Raw genomic sequence first — 17,916 nt, 5'->3', positions numbered from 1 at the left:
ATAAGTTCTGACCTGTTTTCTTCCAAGCCCCAGCTCTTTTACTAAAAACGTCAGCATAGAAAACGTTTACATATAAGAGCAATATTGCCAGTTGCTTTATCGATAGGTGCAATGACAAATTGTTTTGAAGAAAAGAAAGATATTCCCGACATAGTGGATCTTGTAAGTTTGGCAAACATGATCAGGATATGATACAAGAAAAAACATGCTTTGCCATTGAGTTGCCTTTTTTGGCTACTCTGTATGTAGACATTATGTTTCTATTGCTATGACAATGAAATTCCGTGACAATGTTTTTATTTACCTTCTTCACCATAATCTCCTTCATCATCTCCTTCGTTGTTTCTAAAACCATACAGATATTTTTCTTAGTTATCGTGACTTTCTAATTTCTAATTTCCATTTTGAATAATTTTGTAGTTTACATTTTTGTTTTTTGGCTTGATTCATAGCTGAGCTCAGCGTCATCCACTCCCTTCTAGTTCTCCTTCCCCATTTCCTCATTCTTCCTCCCCATTTGCTCTTCATTTAGTTGTATTTTATTTTGTTTTTAGCTTTATGGAAGAGCTATAAGCTCAGCGTCGTTATCAATATCGTCGTTATCCATTTCTCCTTCTTCTCCTTCGTCTTCTTCTTCTCCTTGTTCATCTCCCACTTCTTCTTGTTCTCCAGCTTCACCGTCAGCTCCTTCTTCTTGTTCTCCAGCTTCACCGTCAGCTCCTTCTTCTTGTTCTCCAGCTCCTTCCCAACCTTCATCTTCACCATCCCCGTATACAATATCGTCTAAAATCAAACAAATATTTTTGTCAGCCGTTACACTTTTTTTAACATAAAAACAATCATCTAATATGCATCTTGCATACAGAAATTATCGGAGTATTACTGTTATACTGTTCATGACAATCAATACTGCCTTTAAAGAATCTTTAGAGAAACTGTCAAACAAACATTTATAAAAGCGTTTGTGTTCATACTGCCAAAAAAAATACTAACTCGTACCAAACTGTTTGAGGGCTAAGGACCTGGGATATGGCGAGCCATTTTTCTATAATTTTCAAGAAGTTGTTTTGCTATCCTTTTACACTTGTCTGCAATAATTAAAGATTTCAATAAAATGGTTAAAAAGTTGTCTTACCCACGTGATGACTAATCTGGCCACCAACAACCCTGCTGATGTCCTCAATAGGACGTGTTACATCACGGTAGCCTAGAAAATAGACATAGAAAATGAACAATTTAAAGAAACAGAAGAAGCTTAAAGTAAAAGTAAATTCGTGTTCCTAATATTGCATACATACATTGCATACACTGGAGTATATTATTGTTAAAATCGTCATAACAATTTACAAACACAATCTAAAATGACAATTCAGAGCAATTGCCAAATAAGGAACTGTCGATGAAAACCGCAAATCTTTTTTTTTCAAAAACGTTTCCTTTTTCTTGAAACGACGCAACCAAAAAGAACTATGAATGAATTGGAGGGTACGGAAATGTACGGAAATGAAGATCGAGTACATATGCAATATGTAGAACACGAATTTACTTTTACTCGATCTTTTGCGAAAACTGCGGAAATGAAGATCGAGTACTGCTATAATCATCAAGTAATTAATTTTTTCGAAAACTATTCCGGTCAAAAGAATTGTCTTACCCCAAAACCTCAACGTCATTGTGAGATTGCAATTCCTACATATGCCAGCGATAGTGTTCTAAAAAAGAAAAAGAAAACAGCGTAACGGTTTTCTGTCTAGTTTAAGTATTACACCACTGTCTCCACTGGAACTCTTTTTTCCTCACAATGGGGATAGAATAACTATTTTTCCAAAGTTAGAAAATCCAGTGGGGATGGTTTTGAAGTGCCATTTTTAGACATTGAATTTTGAGTTGAGATAAAATCAAATTCAATTTCTCAGTGGGGCTGAAATTCCAGGGTATTTTCCCACCGGGGACGAAATTATTTTCAAATTTTCCAGTGGGGCTGGGGTCCCAGCGGGTCTGTGACACAGGGGATAAAATATTATATAAAAAAAGGCCTAATGAAATAAAACAACGTGCATTTCCTTCGAAATAGAATCACTCTACTTGTCAATAATCATCATTAGTTTGAAATCTGTCTTTATTGTTGTGACAATTAAACCTTTCTTATCGGCCGATGCTGGTTTCTAATCTGTTGTCAGCTAATATCGTCGTTGAGACGTCTAATCTCAGTATTTTGATTGAAAGTAGTGTCAGGGTTCGACTGAAGAGTCACAATTAAGGGCCGCAGACCCTCTTAGGGTCAGTCGTACCCAGTGAGTTAATTTAAAACCTCGTTTTTCTTCGTTTTTCTTCGTTTTTTTTAATTTTATAATGGAGCTTCCACTCCCTCGGAAACTTGGGACAAATTCATGAAAAGGTCATTAACAAATTAATTTCGATAAACTAAATACATGATCTCACAGCGCGAAACAATGAAAAATTTAATACTAGGATTTATTCCCTAAGCTACTACCAGTGGATACCCCTTAAGACCCTATAGCCCTTAAAATCTACAAAGCTACACTTTTGTCTTTCTTAGGTACCAACTTAATTCATTATTGTATAATTCACTTTTTTACAACCTCTTTACAACTTTCATTTTTAAGAAATTTAAGAAATGTACAATAATTGAAACGTAAAAAACAACGATTTTAAGTTTGACTTTGTTGGAATTAAGATGACATGGCATACATTTTAAGGATAAAAATAGTTAATTATCTTGGCTTGTGGGACAACTTTTTGTTCCGGTGGTATCGGAATTTGTAGTTGATGATGTGGAACGAGACTCCTCTGTTGATGTAAGGGATATAGCTGAGGAATGATATTCTGTTGTATTTGCGAAAGTATGGGATTTACCTTCATCATAATTTTCGGTGTTCCGTACACAATATCATCTAAAATCAAGCAAATATTTTTTAAATCAGAACTTTAAATTTCCATTTTGAATAATTTTGTAGTTTTGCGTTTTATTTTTAGCTTGATGCAGAGCTAAGCTCAACGTTATCATCATCCACTTCATTCTTTCTCTCCTTCTTCTTGTTCTCCTTCTCCTTCTCCTTCATCTTCACCGTACACAATATCGTCTAAAATCAAACAAATATTTTTGTCAGCCGTTACACTTTTTTCTTATGTGAGAGCAATCATTCTACATGCATCTTGCATACAGAAATTATCGGAGTATTACTGTTATACTGTTCATGACAATTAATACTGCCTTTTAAGAGTCTTTAGAGAAACTGTCAAACAAAGATTTATAAAAGCGTTGTGTCCATACTGCCAAAAAAACCTAACTCGTAGCAAACTTTTTGGGGCAAGAGACCTGGTATATTGTGAGCCGTTTTTCTATGATTTCAAGAAGTTGTTTTGCTATCCCTTTACACTTTAAACTTTAAAAATTAAAGATTTGAACAAAATGCTTAAAAACTTTCCTTACCCACGTGGTGAGAAATTTGGCCACCAACAATCCGACTGATGTCTTCTATGGGACGCGTTACATCACGATAGTTTAGACATAGAAAATGGACAATTTAAAGAAACAGAAGCTTAAAGTAGATTTTTCATCAAAATCGTCTTCTAAATATTGCATACATACATTGCATACATCGGATTATTATTGTTAAAACCATCATAACAATTTTCAAAAACAATCTAAAATGACAATTCAGACCAACTGCCAAATAAGGAACTGTCGATGAAAATCGCAAATCTTTTTTTCCAAAAACGTTTCCTTTTCTTGAAACGACGCAACCAAAAAGAACTATGAATGAATTGGAGGGTATGGAAATGAAGATCGAGACTGCTATAATTATTAAGTAACTAATTTTTGCGAAAACTAATCCGGTCAAAAGAACCATTCTTACCCCAAAATCTCAAAGTCATTGTGAAATTGCAATTTCTACATTGGCCAGCGATAGTGTTCTAAAAAAGAAAAAGAAAACAGCCTAACGGTTTTCTGCCTAGTTTAAATATTACACCCCTGTCATTGTCCCGGTGGAACTTTTTTCCTCAGTGGGGATAAAAATTCCTATTGAAATCCCAATGGGATAAAAATTCTATTGCTCCAAAGTTAGAAAATCCAGTGGGGATGGTTTTTGAGTGCCATTTTTAGACATCGGATTTCTAGTGGAGATAAAATCAAAGTCAATTTCTCAGTGGGGCTGAAATTCCAACGTATTTTCCCACCGGGGAAGAAACTATTGCCAAACTTTCCAGCGAGTTTGTGACACAGGGGTGTAGAATTCGTAGATAAAAAAATATAGAAAAAAAACCTAATGAAAAAAACAACGCGCTTGCTCCGAAATGGAATCACTTCATTTGTCAACAATCATCATTAGTTTGAAATCTGTCTTTATTCTTATGAAAATTAATATCTTGTATCCTGTTCTCGACCACGATGACCACCGGGACAAGAACTGCGACCACCTCGGCCGTCTCGACCACTGCGAGCAACACCGCAAACATGTTCACTATGACAACGCTAAAATTCAGTTTTCCCCCCGGAAGTTTGTTTTATACTGGAGAATCTGCAGGAAAAATCATGGCTAATATATGCTATCTTCAAGAATAAGAAAACAAAAGATGCGAATGGTACAACAAAACTCATTTAATGATAAAGTTAACTCACTTACACTTTACTTGTATAGTAATCGTCCCAAGAAGGGCATGCATGACCTCTGCGACCAGTACGACCAACGCGACCACTGCGATCATCAACAGTAACATATTCGTCATGTCCGCGATAAATTTCAACAAAGAAATTGATGCCATAGAGTTATTTGTTGTGTACTTTGGCCAGTATTTCACCTTATATCTGAGTCTTGATAAAGGGTTGATAGATAATGTTCTATTAATGGTCACATTTTGTTGTAAATCCATTCTTTTTTGCGTTATTTAGGGTTGCAGTATATAAAAATTAAATAAATTCAAAGCAGAATTAGAATTTTAGAAAAATGAACTCTTTGGGACAGGCACTAATAACAATTTTCATGTTTTTTTTTTAAGGCTAAAATTCTTAAGAATATCGATATTCTGGGGTGCAGACAGTGTAGCCTTTGCCTCCGAGCTCGTTTTATATTATAGATATTATGATTGAAAAAGATTTTTAGCACGTCAAGATGAACTTTGTTCTAAAGAAATCACCGATAAGGATGTCAATCGTCGTCCTTGTCATTTCCTTGGTAGTTGTTGTACATCTGAAAGTAAATTAAAGTTAGTTTCGACATCACCATCAACATATCCTGTTCTTCCTGTCCTACGTAATCACTCTCTACATCTTCATTCTTAGGGTGCACATCACCACCATATTCGTTGTACATTGTAATATATTCGTGTAGAACTAAGCACACAAAAAATCGTGAAAGACTGAATATTTAAGTAACATGCAACACCCCTTGGCAAACAAACCTTGAAAGTATGTTAAACTCGTCTAAATTTGATCGATGATGATTTTGTTGCCGGCGGTTTTTGGTGTGGTGATAGAAGTGGTGGTGTTGGTCTCCTCCTTTGTCTCCTCGTCCTGTTCCTGTCATTGTCGTTGCCGGATTTGGAAAAAGTAGTAATTCTTTAAGTACTGCGGAGCATTAGTCATAAAAATTTCTACCGGGTGACCCACGAAAAAGTTCAGACGTTTCTCGACGTCTTGAGGCCGAAAAATGTCCCAAAGTGCCTGGAGTTTAGATATTTAGAAAGTAGATATCCTAACTTAAAATTTGAGCTATCACTTTTAAAATTTGACCGATTCTTTCTCTACTTATGAGCTTTTAAAGTCAGAATTCACTTTTCGGAAAGTGTAAAAAACACGTAAATAAGGGGTATTAAAGGGGTATTAGCTTACTATAATATCACTGTTAAGCTTAAAAACTTTGAAAGCACGACTTACGTAAAATTCGTTCATATTTGGTGGATGGTGATTTTTTGATGTTGTTGTGTGGTGGAAGTGGTGGTGGTGTTTGGTGTTGTTCTCTTCCTTTGTCTCCTCGCGTACTGTTCCTGTCATTGTTACCGTTTCTTTGGCTGTTTTTGTAAATCTAGGATTAAAGTCTGCAAACAAAAATCGAAAGCATAATTCATCATGTTTGGCTTCTTGCGATAGTTTATGTTGTCGTTGTTGCCGCGATGGTAGTTTAAATCTCCACTTTTATTCTCTTTCCCTGTTCCTGTTGTTGCTGCCGTTTCATTGTTGCTGTGTGGTATATCTAGGATTATGGTAAGATGTAAGACTAAGTCAATGTCACTGAACTTTACTAGCTAGCGTCAATACCTAAGGACCATCAAATACCTATTTCGCGAAAAAATGATAATCTAAAAGAACGTAATTTAAGAAAAGCATTTAAAAGGCATTCTCACGATCGAAAAATCACGTTTGTCGTATAAGGAAGTCTGAAAAGATCTCCCCTCAATTGTTATACCTAAATCAAGAAAGGAAACACTGTCCCCACTATGTTCTTTTTTAAGCTCGAGCTCTGGAGGATAAATATTTTTAAAACATTTTTCAAATTCCCCATCATCAATAACAGCCAGTAGATTATCAATAAATCTGAAGGTGTTATCTTTTTTCTTCACCTGTTTCACATACTCCGACTCATAGTGGTACAAAAATAAGTTTGCCATAAACGGGGCCGGATCTGGTCATATAGGAATACCAATAGTTTGTCTAAAAATTCTTTCACCCAAAGTGAAGAAACAGTTGTCCATTAAATATTTCACAGCATCCTTCAAGATATCTTTATTGAAGAAGGTTATACCGTGCCTAGATTCTTTACAAACCCATCTTGCTCCTGACCTAGTGACTGACAACAAATCACTATTCCCACCATTAAAACAAACATCTGTAATACCATTTAGGACAATCAATAATTTACTATGGGGAATTTTCGTGTACAATGTTGAAAAATCAAATGTTGAAATACAGTATGTCATACCACGTTAAATTCAAACTATTCAAAGATTTAAGCACCTCTTGGTTTTTTTAAATCACCCAGAAATTTTAACCAAAGAATAAGAGCAATACTTCATATTATAGTTATCCATCTGATGGTAAAATAAACGAAGAACAGAAATGATAGCATTTGAAAGTGGTTGTACAGAGCATTCCGGTGCAGCTATAATGAATCTAAATTTTAAATGATTTTTATGAAGTTTGGGAGCCCATCGTTAGACTTATAACTCCATACTAAATTTCTTTTTAAGGTCATTTTTATGAGAATTATTGATAGCATGCTCCTTTTTCCTGACGGATCGATAAGTTTCTGACCTGTTTCCTTCCAAAGTCCCAGCTCTTTTACTAAAACGTCAGCATAGAAACGTTAAGAGCAATATTGCCAGTTGCTTTATCGATAGGTGCAATGACAAATTGTTCTTGAAGAAAAGAAAGATATTCCCGACATAGTGGATCTTGTAATGTTTGGCAAACATGATCAGGATATGATACAAGAAAAACATGCTGTTGCCATTGAGTTGCCTTTTTTGGCTACTCTGTATGTAGACATTATGTTTCTATTGCTATGACAATGAAATTCCGTGACAATGTTTTTATTTACCTTCTTCACCATAATCTCCTTCATCATCTCCTTCGTTGTTTCTAAAACCATACAGATATTTTTCTTAGTTATCGTGACTTTCTAATTTCTAATTTCCATTTTGAATAATTTTGTGTAGTTTACATTTTTGTTTTTTGGCTTGATTCATAGCTGAGCTCAACGTCATCCACTCCTTCTAGTTCTCCTTCCCCATTTCCTCATTCTTCCTCCCCATTTCTTCTTCATTTAGTTGTATTTTATTGGACCTACCGCCGGGTGCCCCGGTGGAGGTTCTATAAATTAACCCATGTCCGTTCGTTCGTCCGTCCGTCTGTTACCAGCTTTTCTCAGGATTGGCTCATTAGTTATTTCTGATTTTTTGCACAATGATGCAAAATGGCAATGCCTAAAATGTGTCGGAGCCCGATTTTCGAAAAAATATATATTTGGGCAAATTTGGGCCAAAATCTGCCTAAAAATAGGGTTTTTTTGGACTTTGTGCAAAATTCTGTCATTACTTTTTTCTGATTTTTTGTACAAAGATGGAGGGCAAGATTCTCTAAAGAATGGCTGAAGTGGTTTTTCCCGGAAAATTCTTATTCGCCTTAAAAGACGGATTTTCGTATTTTGGGGAAATTCCCTTTAACCAAATAAGAAAATATAGCTTTTCTCAATGTTGACTCGTTATTTTTTTCTGATTTTTTGCACAATGATGCAAAATGGCAATGCCTAAAATGTGTCGGAGCCCGATTTTCGAAAAAAAATATATTTGGGCAAATTTGGGCCAAAAACTACCTAAAAATAGGGTTTTTTGGACTTTGTGGAAAATTCTGTCATTACTTTTTTCTGATTTTTTGTACAAAGATGGAGTACAAGATTCTCTAAAGAATGGCTGAAGTGGTTTTTCCTGGAAAATTCTTATTCGCCTTAAAAAACGGATTTTCGTATTTTGGGGAAATTCCCTTTAACCAAATAAGAAAATATAGCTTTTCTCAATGTTGACTCATAATTTTTTTCTGATTTTTTGCACAATGATGCAAAATGACAATGTTCAAAATGTGACGGAGCCAGATTTTTAAGGAAATTTTTTTTGGGCAAATTTAGGCCAAAAACAGCTTAAAAGGTTTTTTGGGTCTAAATGGTTTAAGTGATTTTCGTATTTGGGGACATTCCTTTTTACCATTTTACATTATTCAACACACAAGGTTTATTTTTCCATTCTGAATTTTTGTACAATTATTGTCACTTTTTTCTTATTTTCATCTGATGTTAATCATTAGGTAGGTCCATTCAGCATGTTGTTTGTTTTGTTTTTAGCTTTATGAAGAGCTAAGCTCAGCGTCGTTATCAATATCGTCGTTATCTATTTCTCCTTCTTCTCCTTCGTCTTCTTCATCTCCTTGTTCATCTCCCACTTCTTCTTGTTCTTGTTCTTCACCAGCTCCTTCTTCATCAGCTTCTTCCCAAGCTTCATCTTCACCATCCCCATCTCCAGCTCCTTCTTCTTGTTCTCCAGCTTCACCGTCAGCTCCTTCTTCTTGTTCTCCAGCTTCTCCAGCTCCTTCTTCTTGTTCTCCAGCTTCACCAGCTCCTTCTTCTTGTTTTCCAGCTTCACCGTCAGCTCCTTCTTCTTGTTCTCCAGCTTCTCCAGCTCCTTCTTCTTGTTCTCCAGCTTCACCGTCAGCTCCTTCTTCTTGTTCTCCAGCTTCACCGTCAGCTCCTTCTTCTTGTTCTCCAGCTTCACCGTCAGCTCCTTCTTCTTGTTCTCCAGCTTCACCGTCAGCTTCTTCTTCTTGTTCTCCAGCTTTACCGTCAGCTCCTTCTTCTTGTTCTCCAGCTTCACCGTCAGCTCCTTCTCTTGTTCTCAGCTTCACCGTCAGCTCCTCTTCTTGTTCTCCAGCTTCACCGTCAGCTCCTTCTTCTTGTTCTCCAGCTTCACCGTCAGCTCCTTCTTCTTGTTCTCCAGCTTCACCGTCAGCTCCTTCTTCTTGTTCTCCAGCTTCACCGTCAGCTCCTTCTTCTTGTTCTCCAGCTTCACCGTCAGCTCCTTCTTCTTGTTCTCCAGCTTCACCGTCAGCTCCTTCTTCTTGTTCTCCAGCTTCACCAGCTCCTTCTTCTTGTTCTCCAGCTTCACCGTCAGCTCCTTCTTCTTGTTCTCCAGCTTCACCAGCTCCTTCTTCTTGTTCTCCAGCTCCTTCCCAACCTTCATCTTCACTATCCCCGTATACAATATCGTCTAAAATCAAACAAATATTTTTGTCAGCCGTTACACTTTTTTAACATAAAAACAATCATCTAATATGCATCTTGCATCCAGAAATTATCGGAGTATTACTGTTATACTGTTCATGACATTCAATACTGCCTTTAAAAAATCTTCAGAGAAACTGTTAAACAAAGATTTATAAAAGCGTTTGTGTCCATATTGCCAAAAGAAACCTAGCTCTAGCAAACTGTTTGAGCGCTAAGGACCTGGTATATGTTGAGCCATTTTTCTATCATTTTCAAGAAGTTGTTTTGCTATCCCTTAACACTTGTCTGCAATAATTAAAGATTTGAATAAAATGCTTAAAAAGTTGTCTTACCCACGTGATGACTAATCTGGCCACCAACAACCCTGCTGATGTCCTCAATAGGACATGTTACATCACGATAGCCTAGAAAATAGACATAGAAAATGAACAATTTAAAGAAACAGAAGAAGCTTAAAGTAAAAGTAAATTCGTGTTCTACATATTGCATACATACATTGCATACATTGGAGTATATATTATTGTTAAAATCGTCATAACAATTTACAAACACAATCGAAAATGACAATTCAGACCAACTGCCAAATAAGGAACTGTCGATGAAAACCGCAAATCTTTTTTTCCAAAAACGTTTCCTTTTTCTTGAAACGACGCAACCAAAAAGAACTATGAATGAATTGGAGGGTACGGAAATGAAGATCGATTACATATGCAATATGTAGAACACTAATTTACTTTTACTCGATCTTTTGCGAAAACTGCGGAAATGAAGATCGAGTACTGCTATAATCATGAAGTAATTAATCTTTGCGAAAACTAATCCGGTCAAAAGAATTGTCTTACCCCAAAACCTCAAGGTCATTGTAAAATTGCAATTCCTACATATGCCAACGATAGTGTTCTAAAAAAGAAAAAGAAAACGGCGTTTAAGTATTACACCACTGTCTCCACTGGAACTTTTTTTTCCTCCCAATGGGGATAGAAATTCTATTGTTCCAAAGTTAGAAAATCCAGTGGGGATGGTTTGAGTGGAGATAAAATCAAATTCAATTTCTCAGTGGGGCTGAAATTCCAGGGTATTTTCCCACCGGGGACGAAATTATTACCAAATTTTCCAGTGGCCTTCGGTCCCAGCGGCTCTGTGAAACAGGGTTGTAATATTCGGAGATAAATATATATATATATAAAAACCTAATGAAAATAAAACAATGTGCATTTGCTTCGAAATAGAATCACTCTACTGGTCAACAATCATCATTAGTTTGAAATCTGTCTTTATTGTTGTGAAAATTAAACCTTTCTTACCGGCCGATGCTGGTTTCTTATCTGTTGCCAGCTAATATCGTCGTTGAGACGTCTAATCTCAGTATTTTGATTCTGAAATTGAAAGTATATTTCTCATTCAAAATGTCTTGGAAAGGAATATATTTATAAATTAACTTTGAATTTTTTTTCCGATTTTTAATCTTACTTTGAAAAGCTTGCTGCCTATATTCTTGTTCAATTCTAACGCCCCCCCCCTTTGACAGATCCGGTAGTAATATTTTTAAAGTCTATTCACGATAAGTGTGCACTCTTTTTTCATTTACTTATAACTTTTGAAGGAATTCTTCAATCTTTATAAATCTGGTATCATTGGAGAGATATTAGTTAGTGGAACAATTTGAAATAAAAAAATCTTTAAAATAATTCTAAAAATGAAGATGAAAATGAAGAAGAAAAAAATGAAGATCTTGTAGAAAAGTGCTATAACTATCATTTTCACTGAAGTGAAACCTTGATTATCGAACGTCATCACTGTGAAAAAATTCCTCAAAAATAATCATTCAGTCAAAAGATATCAAACAAAGTTATGAGCTAATTGACGTCTAAAAACGCTGTTTTCTGCTGTTTTTTGGGGTCAATCACTTATTAACTTTGTATCATAACTTTGTATTGAATAAATATTTTAGTGAAATTTCTTCACAGTGATGACTTCCAAAAATCAAAGAATCTCTCCAGTAAAAATGAAAGTTATAGCACTTTTCTACAAGATCTTCATTTTTTTCTTCTTCATTTTCATCTTCATTTTTAGAATTCTTTTGAAGATTTTTTTATTTCAAATTGTTCCACTAACTAATATCTCTCCGACGATACCAAATTTATAAAGATTGAAGAATTCCTTCAAAAGTTATAGGTGAAAGAAAAAAGAGTGCACACTTATCGTGAATAGACTTTAGTATAATTTTTAGGTAGGGTAAAAATAACGGACTGAAACTCGATGGGGATTGATATTCCCATATTTTTTAAGCTGGGGATTTAAATTCAATTGTTTCAGAAAAGAGTCAGAAAAATCAGCGGGAATGAGAAAATAGCGTAATACTTTGCAGTGATAGGATTATCTTATTTGATTATCTTCAGCGGGACACAAATTGGAGCATAATTTTCCACTGGGGGCGATATTTTGGCGAATTCTTCGAATGTGAGGGAATCCCTGATCGTAAGAAGGGGGTGTATTCTATTTCCCCTTCGGAAATTAATTACCCCTATAAATTTTGAACAACATTGAAATTATCCAATTCCTTACATTAAGATTTAGTATCGGCCATGTACCAACGAATACTGACCCTTTGTCAAATTAGCATTAATCACCTCTCTCTAATTTGATTTTCAAGGGACAAGAATTTTTTCGAATTAGATCAATTCAAATTACAGAAAGTATTTTATACTAATTTCTAGATAAGGGGACCGGCTATTTTAATTCGAATAGTAGAGGTTCGAATTAGAGCGTTGACTGTAATTTATTTGGATGACATGTCAAGAAATCAAATATAACTGGAGAGGTTAAAAAAGGGAGTTAGGAAAAATAGGTTAGAAAAAAATCATTTTACCGATTGTTTTACAAAATATCGTTCCTATCTCTAATTCATTTGACTGCTATTATAAGAGATTGCTTAACATTGGGGTATTTTTTAACAATAAAATACTGATTCAGAAAAATTTTTGTTGACCTTATAAATACAAAGATCTGAGATGTCTTTGATAAATGTAAAATTATATCGAGGAAAAGGTTTTTCGGAGTTTTAAAAGTAATTTTTCAATTTTTCATTGCTCAGTCTGTATTTCAACAAAAGCCAGTTAATAGCGAAACTAAACGAGGCACTGTGGACTTCCTAATTGCAAGAATGTCAAATACCACGAATTCATTTGTTCTCTCCAAGAACGACTGAAATCCCCAAGAACAGCGATTTTTATTTATTTACCTTTCTGCTTTTCTGCTGATTTAGCATTTCATCGATAGGAAAACTGCCTTTTTTTGGCAGTATTTGCTGAAAAAAGCAATGGCTACCTTTTTTTATCTCAAATCTCACTGCATAGGAACAGATAGTGGTGGTATACTCTCGGGTACCTATTAGCCGGGAGGAGCGCTAATTAATTGTTCTAAAATTTCCACCCGGGACATTCTTATTCCACCCCCCCCCCGCTTATTGCTTTTTGGGAAATTTTTTTTGAAAGTTCCCTCTTTTGTCCTAATTCTGCTGTATTAGCCTCTTTTTCGAAAATCTTCTACCCAGGACATTTTTATTCCAACCCCTCTGCTTATTAAGTTTTGAGATTTTTTCTAAACCCCCCGCTTATTCCAAACCCCCCGGCTATTAAGTACACGAGGGTAGCCGGTCTGGGTTGTGGACGGCGTTTTTTTTCGTTCTTTGTCGGTTTTTCTTAGGGTTTATTGGTTCATTACCAGTTAGGGTCAGGGTTGGACTCGAGAGTCACAATTAAGGGCCGCAGACCCTCTTAAGGTCAGTGGTACCCAGTGAGTTAATTTAAAACCTCGTTTTTCTTCGTTTTTTTTTTAATTTTTATAATGGAGCTTCCACTCCCTCGGAAACTTGGGACAAATACATGAAAAAGTCATTCAATGAATCATGAAGGGATATTAACAATTGTTCAATTTCGATAATCTAAATAGGTGATCTCACAGCGCGAAACAATGAAAAATTTATACTATGATTTATTCCCTAAGCCTCTACCAGTGCATACCCCTTAAGGCCCTATAGCCCTTAAAATCTACAACGTTGCACTTTTGTCTTTCTTAGGTACCAACTTAATTTATTATTGTATAATTCACTTTTTTACAACCTCTTTACAACTTTCATAAAATACTTAATTTCAAGAATTTTCATTATCGTTTACGAAGTGCCATAATAAAACACAATTTTATAAAAAGTCCCTTTAAAAATTATCTATACTTTTTAGGTACCTTTACTTATGGTAGGTATGAAAAATTCATCCTCTTCTCCATGGTTTGACCCCAAAGAAATCGTAAGGCCCTTAAAGTTATATTCTAAAGCTCTTTGTGGTAGTGGCGAATAAAAGCTGAAAATCGGCTTTCCCAAAACATGGTCTTATTGCATATAAATACCAAAATGTCATAAATTTGATGGAGATTTAGAAAAACATGAGTACTATACGTCAAAAATGAAGTGAATAAAAGTTTTGACGCTTCAAAGCCGTTTTTTTGACAAAAAAACAGGCGCAATTATATTATGGACATGAAATCCTAAAAAATATTGTTTTGGGAATGGATTTCTAGCATTGAATCACGGTTGTTGTGAGCAAAGGGTCAATGTTTGTAGGTGTAATAGTGTAAATTTTAAGGTGTATTTTGATTGTAACGTTTCAGTTTTTAAAATATTTAGGCACGAATAACATGATTATAGCATTAGTAATTTTGCAGTGAATCACTGTTCAAAATCTGAGACCAGCAAAAGGACTATTTTATATAAAAAGTTATTCAAGGGAACTATTTTATAGGTTTTCAGGGGTAAATAGCTAAAATTGCATTTTTCACGAATCAATAAAAGTTTTCTCAGCAGCTTTTACTAAAAACCATACCCAGGGAAGAAATTCATGGGTTGCCTAGACTCACCAGAAAAAGTTTCAGCCCTTACTGTTTTCTTTATCAGGATAATAGGATCTTTTTCTGTAGGTTTTAAGGGGTATCAACGGTTATGTAACAAAACTTAACGCGTATTCAATATTAAAATTTGCTCAAAACGCCCATTCGAATAGCAATGTTCATTAAATGAGGTTTAGTTTTCTTCCGAAAACATGATTCAGAGAGATTTCCAAATCGACTTAATTGCACAAGCTAGCAATAGGCCACATTTTCACAGATTATATATGTAAAGGTAAAACACATTCACAAGATACAATCCGATGAAAGTTTTTTCTGCATACACTTTTTTTTTATATAAGAACCAGTAAATTTTTGTTGAGGCTCGGCTGTTCTTATTTTTTTGGCACTTCGAGCCTCAAATTATTCTTATCCTGTTCTTATTTTTAGGGCAAATTTGGGGGTATTTTTGGGTTTGAACCCTAATTTCATTAATTTAGCCCTTATTTTACCTAAAACTCAGCAACTCCAGGCTCAGGATTGTTCTTAAATTGTTCTTATTTTTTGGCATTTTTGAGCCTCATTGTTCTTATAAAATTGTTCTTATAAAAAAAAAAGTGTATACGGAGATTTTTTTAGTCTTCGCTTATTTAGACATTTTCAGCCATCCATAATTGAATAGAAAGATAACTTACAAAAACGGTATCTTGCAATTGCTCGATTTCATCTAGCAAGTTCTAAAATGAAAAGACAAGAAGAACAAAATTATCGTGCGGCGGCCTTTTCTACGGTGGCCTGTATTGATACGCCATCATCGTATTCTCTGCTTTCGCCAATTAGAGTTGTAAATGACTCTAAAATCTAAAACATTGCCAAATAGGTTAAAATAACTGAAAATTGAGCCAGATTTCCTAGCTCGACTGGTGCATTTTCGAAATTACACAAAAACGAAATTACGAAATTATATATTGATCACCTAAGTCAAACAAAATAGAAAGTTAATTAATTTGGGGCACGCCTTTAAAGGATGGCGTCAAAAAACACAAGGAAGTTGTTTTATACCGAGCTTATCGAGCATGTTTTTTAATAAATCTTGATTTTTTAATAATTTTCGTAATCCCCTTCATATTCATACGAATTAAAACCAAAAATGTCTTCTATTGTTCCTGAGGTAATAATTCATGAAATATCCCCCATTGCTTTTCATGTGTTTTTCTTTGCTTTAATAGCAATAATTAAAAATTCGAATAAAATGCTTGACAGTCTTGCCAATGTGATGAGCAATTTGGCCACCAACTATCTTGATATGTCTTGTATCGGTCGCAAAGGAAAAAAACAAACATTTAACTTTCCATATGCCTATATGATGTAGATTAGGGATGGAAACCATTCAAGTAATCAGACGGCTGAGAAGTAAGTATGAGTCGGTAGAAATAAGTTTGGTATGAAATTATGGCTAATCTTCGAATAGTAAGTTTTGGGGAAAATTTGTCCCGATAAATACAACATTAGTAAAAATAAGCGAGGATCGCCTACAACCAAACCTGGAGGGAGGTAAAAATATTTCATCTTGTCAGCTTTCAGTTAGAGCGTCGACTTGAACAGGAGTTGCGATCGCCATTATGAGCAAGGCGTCACATGGCTATTAGCAAAGTAGACACGGTTGGCGGAGGGTGGCCACCCAGCCATTCGAATACTGTATATAGCGCTTATCCAATAAAAGGTAAACCGCAATTTAACCTGTGTTAAATCCAAATTTAACTTTCCATTTGCCTATGATCTAGCCACCAACAATCCGACTTATGTCTTCTATGGGACCCATGACATCACGATAGCCTACACATAGAAAATGAACAATTTAAAGAAACGAAAAAAGCTTAAAGTAGATTTGTCAATAAATTCGTGTTCTACACATTGCATACATACATTGCATACATCGGACTATTATTGTTAAAATCATCATAACAATTTACAAACACAATCTAAAATAAAAATTCAGAGCAACTGCCAAATAAGGAACTGTCGATGAAAACCGCAAATCTTTTTTTCCAAAAACGTTTCCTTTTTCTTGAAACGACGCAACCAAAAAGTACCATGAATGAATTGGAGTGTATGGAAATGAAGATCTAGTACTGCTATAATCATCAAGTAATTAATTTTTGCGAAAACTAATCCGTTCAAAAGAATTGTCTTATCCCAAAATCTCAAAGTCATTGTGAAATTGCAATTTCTACAATGGCCAGCGATAGTGTTCTAAAAAAGAAAAAGAAAACAGCTTAAAGGTTTTCTGCCTAGTTTAAGTATTACACCCCTGTCTCATAGCCCCGGTGGAACTTTTTTCCTTAGTGGGGATAAAAATTAGTACTAGTAATCGTATGGTTTGGAGTGCAATTAACGATTAATCACGAGTAACAAAGGAGAAAATAGTAATTTGCACGAGTCCGAAGGACGAGTGCCAATTACGGTATTTTCTCCTTTGTTACGAGTTCATATTTGGTGGATGGTGATTTTTTGTTGTTGTGTGGTGGAAGTGGTGGTGGTGTTTGGTGTTGGTCTCTTCCTTTGTCTCCTCGCGTACTGTGCCTGTCATTGTTACCGTTTCCATTGGTTGTTTTTGTAAATCTAGGTTTAAAGTCTGCAAACAAAAATTGAAAGCATAATTCATCATGTTTGGCTTCTTGTGATAGTTTATGTTGTCGTTGTTTCTGCGATGGTAGTTTAAATCTCCACTTTTTTCTCTTTTCCTGTTCCTGTTGTTGCTGCCGTTTCATTGTTGCTGTGTGGTATATCTAGGATTATAGTAAGATGTAAGACTATATAAGAAAGTCAATGTTACTTTACTAGCTAGCGTCAATACCTAAGGACCATCAAAAGCATTTAAAAGGCATTCTCACGATCGAAAAATCACGTTTGTCGTATAAGGAAGTCTGGAAAGATCTCCCCTTAATTGTTATACCTAAATCAAGAAAGGAAACACTGTCCCAACTATGTTCTTTTTTAAGCTCGAGCTCTGGAGGATAAATACTTTTAAAACATTTTTTCAAATTCCCCATCATCAATAACAGCCAGTAGATTATCAATAAATCTGAAGGTGTTACAAAACTTTCTGGCTAAAAAAATATCTTTTTTCTTCACCTGTTTCACATACTCTGACTCAAAAATAAGTTTGCCATAAACGGGGCCGGATCTGGTCCAATAGGAATACCAATAGTTTGTCTAAAAATTCTTTCACCCAAAGTGAGGAAAC

General features: G+C 35.2%; 1 protein-coding gene across 1 annotated transcript; it reads right to left on the bottom strand.

Moving 5' to 3' along the window:
- Positions 1–556: 556 nt before the first annotated feature.
- On the bottom strand, positions 557–17,440 carry LOC136817088 (ribosome-binding protein 1-like). Its single transcript, XM_067073427.1, has 9 exons — positions 17,153–17,440; positions 11,096–11,167; positions 10,634–10,691; positions 10,124–10,195; positions 8,869–9,774; positions 5,900–6,060; positions 1,655–1,712; positions 1,136–1,207; positions 557–783 (listed from the first exon to the last, which is right to left on the bottom strand). The coding sequence occupies exons 1-9, from the start codon at positions 17,438–17,440 to the stop codon at positions 557–559; spliced, it is 1,914 nt and encodes a 637-aa protein (XP_066929528.1).
- Positions 17,441–17,916: the final 476 nt, after the last annotated feature.

Source organism: Clytia hemisphaerica, unplaced genomic scaffold (assembly GCF_902728285.1).
Source record: "Clytia hemisphaerica strain Z4C2 unplaced genomic scaffold, Clytia hemisphaerica genome assembly, whole genome shotgun sequence".
Classification (NCBI taxonomy): Eukaryota; Metazoa; Cnidaria; class Hydrozoa; order Leptothecata; family Clytiidae; genus Clytia; species Clytia hemisphaerica.
Note: the sequence above shows the minus strand (reverse complement) of the source record. Positions and strands in the feature narration are given on the sequence as shown.